This window comes from Halyomorpha halys, unplaced genomic scaffold, assembly GCF_000696795.3.
Source record: "Halyomorpha halys isolate HHAL.00 unplaced genomic scaffold, Hhal_1.1 Scaffold1206.1, whole genome shotgun sequence".
Lineage (NCBI taxonomy): Eukaryota > Metazoa > Arthropoda > Insecta > Hemiptera > Pentatomidae > Halyomorpha > Halyomorpha halys.
Window position 1 is genome coordinate 207406 of NW_027108604.1, and position 8490 is coordinate 215895.

The following is an 8490-nucleotide window of genomic DNA, read 5'->3' on the forward strand; positions in this document are numbered from 1 at the left end:
TTATAATTGTTATACAATGTGTAATGTAGTTGTAAATTACATCAATATTATATTATATATATTATAGATTGGGCCAGATGATGGACAAATGTCCGAAATATCGTCAATGATTAAATAAAAAAGTAAAAGTAGTGAAGGTCTTCCGTGAAAAAAAAAATTTAAATTGAATGTGTATATAAAATAAAATTTAGACAATAAGTTTTTCTGTAAATAAAAAAAATGTGAGCTTAATGTAGTTCAATTTTTCCCCCTCTTATTACTATGATTTATATTATAAATTAATAATCAATTCTCCCCCTCCCCTCCAAAAAAAAAGAAAAGTAATGAACAACCATAATAAAATGTATTATAAGTTTTTAATAAGTATTATATTTATTATTAGAATTTTTTAGTAGTATATAAGTCAAGTAAATATTTATGTTAACAACCAAAGCCATATATATAATTTATTTTGACTATAATAAAAAACAAAAACAGTTCGACATTATCATTCATGTTTTTCAAATAAGTTATTTTTCTTTTCTTTTTGATTTCTCCAATTAATTTGACATCAATTACTATGCTAATTTTATAGCTAAGCAAGCTGTTACTTTCCGGGATAAACACCAGCTCAATGACTGATTCTGAACCTGCTCTTTTGCATGGTAATCAGTTTTTAAAATGAATAAGATCATGTAATATCATAAAATATGATAGATGAAATTAACAAAAGATATGTCGATTAAATAATACTTTAAAAGTGATTAATTATTATTGCCTTTATAATTTAGCTGGTTGAAATGCCAATAATCTTATATTATTTATATACTGTTAGAAGTAATCTGGATAATTAAAAAAATAATAAATGACATATATAAATTAATAATTGTGTTTCATAAAATAAGTTTTTCCTTCATATTTCCATTATTTTTTAAGTATGGAAACTAAATTATTAAAGTATAAATTTATTCCAACATGTCTTAAATAAATGAAAAATATCTGGTATTGCATATGCATCATAATTTTGAATAGAAATTTAAGTCTGCTCAAATTAGGCTTCTTGAAAGTTATGTTATAGTGATATTACCTTTACTATATTTTCCATATATAGATAAGGCAAATGTAAAAACTATTACAATAATAACCATAAAAAAAATTTAATTATTTACAGATTATCAATGCATTTTCACTAGCTTATGAAACAATAATCTTACAAGCCTTAATGAGTTTTATTTTTGACATGTTCAATAAATTTACTTTGAACGATACTATAGAATTGTGGATTAATTTAAAATGACTGATCGTTACTCACTTTCCACACATTTGGAACAGCACTGGCCGGGGACAGTGACTAACTTGTGATTTGGAGGACATGGCTTGTTGCTTTCATTGCACAGCTCTGCTACACATTTTACTTGACCGCTCTTGCAGGAACATGACTTGCACTGGTCCACTTCCCAGCTCTCACCATCCTGTAAAATGAATTAAAAAGTTATTTATAAGTTTGTTAATGATATTGGATGGTTTATATTTTATATTTATATTTAGATGGTTTGGCTGGACACACCAAAAAAGGTTAAGATGATATTTCAAGTTATTCAAAATTATTGGTCTATTCAACAAAAGAAAGAGGCAACCAGATGAGATGGTAGGATGCCGGAGACCAACTGGCAAACTGGCAAAAGATGGCACAATATAATGAAATGAAAAATAGTTAATTCTTCTGAGACTAGGTCCCTTTAGAACAATTATAATTTTAATTTTACAATAATATATATTTGCAAAAAACAATGTGGCCACAATTAATTATAAGTTATATTAAAATTGTATGTATAAATTATTTTAGATATAGAGATAAAAAAAAAAATAAACAACTAACTAACTAAAAATATATAAACCAAAACAAAAAGGTAGTTACTTTGGCACTATTATAGTATCGGAATAGATTGGTAAAGTAAAAGGTAGTTAAGTATAAGGGTTAAAACGAGGGAAGGATTGGTACATGACGTATAGAGTTCCAGTGAGAGGCAGTTTGTGTAAAAAATGATTTATCAAACACAGCAGGTTGGTTAGGTGGAAGGTAGATGTCAGATAGCAGCTGTTTTAAACCCTTAAAAAATATCAATTTTTCATTGGCAGCTCTGTATCTTAAAAACTACCTACAATACTCGAAAATCTAAAAGAACATTATTTAATGAAGAGTAAATTTGCTAAAATATGAGCCATAATAAGGCTATTTACGTCCAATAGTTCTCGATATACAGCCTTCTAAAAAGCAACTTTTTATAAAAATGTAGTTGAAATATTAGCAGTTAGTTAATTTATTTTGAGAAATCTGTATCTCAATAACCATTCGACGTAAATATGTATATTAGCACTCAAATTAAAGCTAGTTTAATGTAGTATAAAGTAGTTTATGACCTTTACCATCGTAGAAATAGTAGTTTTCATAATATTTGTTAAAATAAATTGATTTATAGTTGTTCAGACAATAAGTTTGATTTATGAAAAACTTTATTTCAGAAACCATTGGACGTACAGATGTCTGCCAGAACTCACATTAAAGCTAATTAAATGTGCTATAAAATAGTTAATAAAGTTTTTCTTTGTAGAAGTAGTAGTTTTTATGATATTTGATAAAATAAACTCACAAAATGTTAATTACTAGTTGTTCGTACAAAATGTTGGATTTTTGAAAAAATATATCTCTAGACCCATAAGACGCACATATGTCTGCCAACACTCAAAATAAAGGAAATTTAACTTACTATAATGTAGTTTATGACACTTATATTCGTAGGGGTAGCAGTTTTTATAATATTCACACATGAATATAAATTTGACAAATGAAAATGTGTTCGAACAACTATAAATCAATTTATTTTAGCAAATATGAAAACTATTTTTTTGATAAAAATGATGTCACGAGTAGCAATATTTCTTCCATTTTGTATATTTCCTATACGAGCATCCGACTAGATGAAATCCTTGAAGGAATTGGATCCTGCAAGGATCTCCAGAGACTACCGGTCACTAATTAGACCTGACAGAAGGCATTGTATCCAGAGAACTCATTACAGTGTCCACTCATCGATGGGATACCCCAGGCTTGATTGGCTGTCTTGGAATGTTGGCTCTGTTTTGTTTTATCTCAGCCCCAACAACAGTTATATTAACCGAGTCTGGTTTTTTATTTTCATCCACTAATAGAATCCCTTAATTTCGGGTTTAGGCCTTCCTTTATTATGAGTCGATACAAAATAAATCGATATTTCTTATTCAACAAATTTATTATTGCCTGCTGAAAGTCAGAAATTAATAAAAAAACTGGGTTTTGTATCTGTTTGTCTAATTGTAGTCAAATTTGTGTTCAAGTATAATCGATTTGTTAATCTCATTGTGATGATTTATTCTGGGAACTATCAACTATTTGATAATAGTAATAATGATATTATTTATTTATCCTGGGATCGATCCCTTTAGAATAATAAACAGGCGTCAAAATTATGCTTTAGAGCCTTAGAGTAAAGTACAAATGTTTGGAGAACCTACCCATTGATAGAACTCCAAAAACATTTCTAAAGGATATCTCGAGGCCATCTTCTTTTCAGACGTCTAGGAGGATTATTAGGTAGTGAAGGAGAAGCCAGGATAGAAACGAGTTGGTTTCGGTGGTTGGGAAGTTTATTATGGAAGGATTGGAATCTGGTTCAGACCAAATCGGCAACATAGGGGACATTGAGGTCCAGATGGATCATTTGATTTGTGACAAAGTAAGGAGCATTAAGGATTTTACAAAGGATTTTGGACTGTAAGGATTGGATTCGAGAGGAATTAGATGGTTTAGTGGAGCCCCATAGCTCAACTCCGTGTGTCCAAATAGGCCTTATTATAGTCATGTAGATGGTCAATCTTTTGTAATGGATTGAAAGTTTGGACCGTTTGTCTAGTAAATGTCGGAATCGACGAGCAGTTTCCTGTCTTTTCAGTCTGTATGAGGATTCCATGTCAGTCGTTAAAGTACAAATTAAAAATGAAATTATAAACCGTCATAAAATATAATAAAACCGTGAATTCGAAAAGATAAATATGAACAGCAATAATTAACAAAATATATAAAATAAAAATAGAACAAATCAAATAAAACTATATGTCATATCATAAAACATAAGATGACTAACTTCTGATAATAAATAAAAGGAAAAAATGATAAACAATCAAACACAATTAAACTAAAAATAATAAATAGAAAGGTATAATTTCTGCTCATATACATATCTACAAGTATAAACGAAAATCTGAAGCATTAAATATAGAAAAAAATATAAATCTTGTTTAAAACTTTCAATTGTTATTCTTCTGGAATTGGGTGGTCGAAGATACGGGACTTGATAGTGAGAGTCATGATAGTGATATCGCACTGTGTCTGGCGTGATCATTAATATTAGTGGACTAACTGTTGCATTAACTGCAACGTTTGACTGTCATAAGTATGTACCTCGACAGTGAATTGTCGCAACATACCTAACCAAATGTGATAACGATAGGTAGGAAAACATTGTTTCTATAAATTTGCCCAAAAATTAAAAATTGTATCAGCCCAAGGGTTGAAAAAAAAATCCACCTCGGACCCCAAAAATGAATCGACCTTGTAATATTTTATTTTATACATTAGATGGAGTAACAATGTAAATTACAGTAATACAATTTGAGCAACTAGTAGTACAATTAAACCAACAGTTGTTTAATGTGGGGTTAGTCCGCCCCAATCCCATTGTAAATAAAAATACTATTTATTTAGAGACAGGTTTTTGTGACTTTCGACGCCTACATTAATTTTTGAGGAAAAGATGGGAGATATAAGAAACTTTTTTGAGTATCATCTGCTGGAAATGAACCGATAAAATAGACCCTAAGAAGCCGATAACAAGAGGACTTTTAAACTAAGTTAGAAGTTCCCTATGGAAATAGCTCTTGACCTTTTAAAGTGCCCCTCTCCAAGTCTCTCCCGTTCCAAGAGAACTTTTTATACGTTCCAACACAGTGAGGTTTGATTAAAGAATTAGATGTTTTCTCTGTGTTTATTTTCTTGACTTATAAAAAGCCGTGTCCATATTATGAATTATGAATATCGAAAAGGGTTTGACTTTATTTGGTAAAATACCTGTGCTTGGGTACACCACACAAAAACCTCTTAATATAAATGCTCTCGAATTTGGTATCTATCCATGATACACAAGTGTGTGGAACACATTTCACATTGCCTACAACAAAAAAATAAAAAAATTGATGCAATGATCAACTCAGAAAAATTCTTGGTAACATTTCTTCATGGTTATTATATACCAATCGATTTGTCTCTTTCTGAAAAATCAGAAAAAATATAACTGATTCTATTAAATGAGTTTTTTTTAGCTACTTTTTAGCTTATTACAGAGAGCAATAATTTAGTTTCTTGGTAGAATCATAATTAGAGGATTTCTTCTGTACTGTACGCTATCAAAAAAATTGGTAATATAATTGATGATAAAAATTGATATGCCTCCTCGTGATCAATTCTGTGACAGTTGGTAGATTGAGTGTCTTGTATATGTGGTTCGTCTTTGCTCTTTGAGGTGAAGTGTGTATACTGTTGGAGCCTCTTGACCGTTGAAGGTGCAAGGTTGGTCAGCATAGGTGCTCCGTAGATCAGGGCTGACCTCAGCACATTTTTATAGATCAATGATTTGAGTGGCGAGCTAGTGTCAGGTGTCTGTCACCCAGATATACTCGTACTATGCAGATTGCTTGTCCATTCTCGTACCCTGCTACCTAAAAGGCTTTAGGGAGAGGACGTTTGTCCTTCTGGAAGGAGAAAATAATACAGCCGATCTTCTAGGAATTAACTGTAATATTCAGTCCTTCCTGTTTCTTAATTATTTCCGAATAAGCCTTCTCCGTCTGCGTTGAGCTGATCTGCATTCATGATGGCTATATCGTGCATAAGTGCACAAGCAGTAGAAAAGAGAGTAATTTCAGTGATATTGATATATCAGGAAATAAATTTAATAGGTATACAGGTTTAAGTACTTACGTTACTAGACTAGAAAAAGCGAAATTGATGTGGAATTAAAAGCGACGTTAAAACGGGAAATGCTTGTTATTTTTCGATCTCGAAATTGCTTAGCTCGCGATTTCTGTCCAATAACTTAAAAGTTGGAATTTACAAAACTATTATCCTTCCACTGTTTATTATGGATGCGAAACGTGGTCTCACACTCAGAGGTTTTTGAAAATAAACTATTACGTAAAATATTCAAGTAAGAAAAGGATGAGTTAACGTAACGTAAATTTCTTGTATATTAATGTTTGTGAAGTAAGATCGACAAGCCTTCATTGAAAATATTGATTAGGTGAACGCCTTTGCAGATTTAAATACCTAAGATTACAAGCTGAAGTGAGAAGATTAATACCAAGTATTGTTTAAGGTGCCATGTTGGTCAGCATAGGTGTTCCGTAGAGCAGGCCCTCAGCACACTTTTATAGATCATTAGTTTGAGTGGCGAGCTAGTGTCAGGTGTCAGTCAAGTGTGACACCCAGATATTTATTTATGTAAGTTTCGACCACTAGGGCCATTTACACTGAATTTACAAAGTTAGTAGATAACAATTGACGTATTAACAAAGTTACATATAATTACAAATTGAGAAAGTTACAAATTAACAATTACAATTACAAGTTACATTACGTAACAATTATAAGTTACAAATTTATATTTAAAATTACAATTACATATTTAAAATTAAAATTACATATATACAATTATGATTTACATATTACTAAGTTGCAATTAGATTTGACGTAGTTAGTAAATTACTATAATAAATTTTGCATCCACTTATCTATGCTGGAGAGTTAGACTATATGTGATCATAAATATTAATGATTTTTAGAACGTGAAAACTCTCTCAACATCCCCTGTAAATCTGAAGAGGAGGAACCACCGGTGTGGTTCGTGAGTAATACATTCAGTGAAAATATGCCTAACAGTGAGAACGTAATCTAAATTTCTTCTATATTAATGTTTGTAAAGTAATATCGATAACCCTTCATTGAAAATATTGATTAGGTGAACGCCTTTGCAGATTTAAATACCTAAGATTACAAGCTCAACTGAGAAGATCAATGCCAACTATTGTTTAATACTTGATGATGGAGTCAATCACTGGTCTTGTCTCTACCAGTCGAGTGCTATCTCTAATCTGTCTCGGGCTGCAGGAATTCAGTGAATCGAAAATATTTTATGAATAATTGATTTATCTATCAGCTAGAAACTAGGAAATTAATTTCTGGTAACATTTAGGTAAAAAGATGTAAATCTAATATATAAAAATTAATATTTTATTTTTTCGTACTTTATGCACTGCATGAATCATGCACTGAACCCTTCATCCAATTGTGATGAAACTTCTTACTAAATGTTCAGGATATTCTCGGGAAAATTATAGGCTGTTCTGATTTTTTTGTTTCGGTAAAATAAGGTTATTAAAAAAAATTAAGCATTTTTAGTTGAAAAAGTATACATTTTATCATGGTTATTATATACCAATCGATTGATCTCTTTCTATAAAATGATTTTTTTTTTTATAAAAAACATAATGAGAATTTAGTTTTCTTAAATTAGAGAATTTAGTCCTATACAACAGGACAATATAGCAACAATCTAAAGATGGGGGATAACCCCGAAACGTTGTTGTCTTTGTAAAAACTAATATAATTTAAACAAGGAAGATTATTATTCATTCACCATTTTCATATTAGTTTCTAATAATCTCTTCCAGTAGAAGATATTAATTTAAGGTTATTAAAAAAAAATTAAGCATTTTTAGTTATAAGAATACATTTTTTTCCTGGTTATTATCGATTTGTCTCTTTCTGAAAAATCAGAAAAACTATAACTGATTCTATTGAATTTTTTTTTTTACAAAAAACATAATGAGAATTTTTTGTGAAGTAGATCAGAAATTTTTTTTTAGGAAAAAGCAAATCATATACGTTTTTAACGTAGTCTGAAAACCTCAAATACAATTTTTCAAAGAAATATAAAAATAGAAAATTTTCACATTTTTGTGACCGGTGACCATTTTTATATGTATATAATCGTTTATAATTCCTCTGCATTTTATCCAATTCATCTCTTAATACAACTGCTGGAAAGCTGAATGACTCAAAATTTAGATTTAATGCTCTTATAAGGGCGAAATATTATTTCAAACATTTTATTTTATATCTACGGTTCTAATTGGTTTAATTAGATCCAGTTAGTGTTTGTTCGTGGAAGCCTAAACCCCTGCTAAATTTGGTGTAGATTGGGTCGAGTCCTGTTGTAGTTAATTCTATTTTTTTTTTTCAAAAGAAATCAAAAGCCGTAAGGCGAAACATTTATTAATAAACATTTATTAATAGTGTTTGCAGAGAAATAATTTTTGACTGTTTTTTTAATGGATAATTAACTAATTAGATATAAATGT

At 30.0% G+C, this 8490-nt stretch overlaps 1 protein-coding gene across 1 annotated transcript in view; it reads right to left on the reverse strand.

Annotated features, from left to right (window-relative positions):
* cv-2 (crossveinless 2) overlaps positions 1–8490 on the reverse strand; it is a gene marked incomplete at its 5' end in the record, with an annotated part of 58995 nt that overhangs the window by 14789 nt on the left and 35716 nt on the right. The window contains 1 exon segment of the mRNA XM_067046878.1: positions 1292–1451. Coding sequence (XP_066902979.1) covers positions 1292–1451 — 160 coding nt within the window.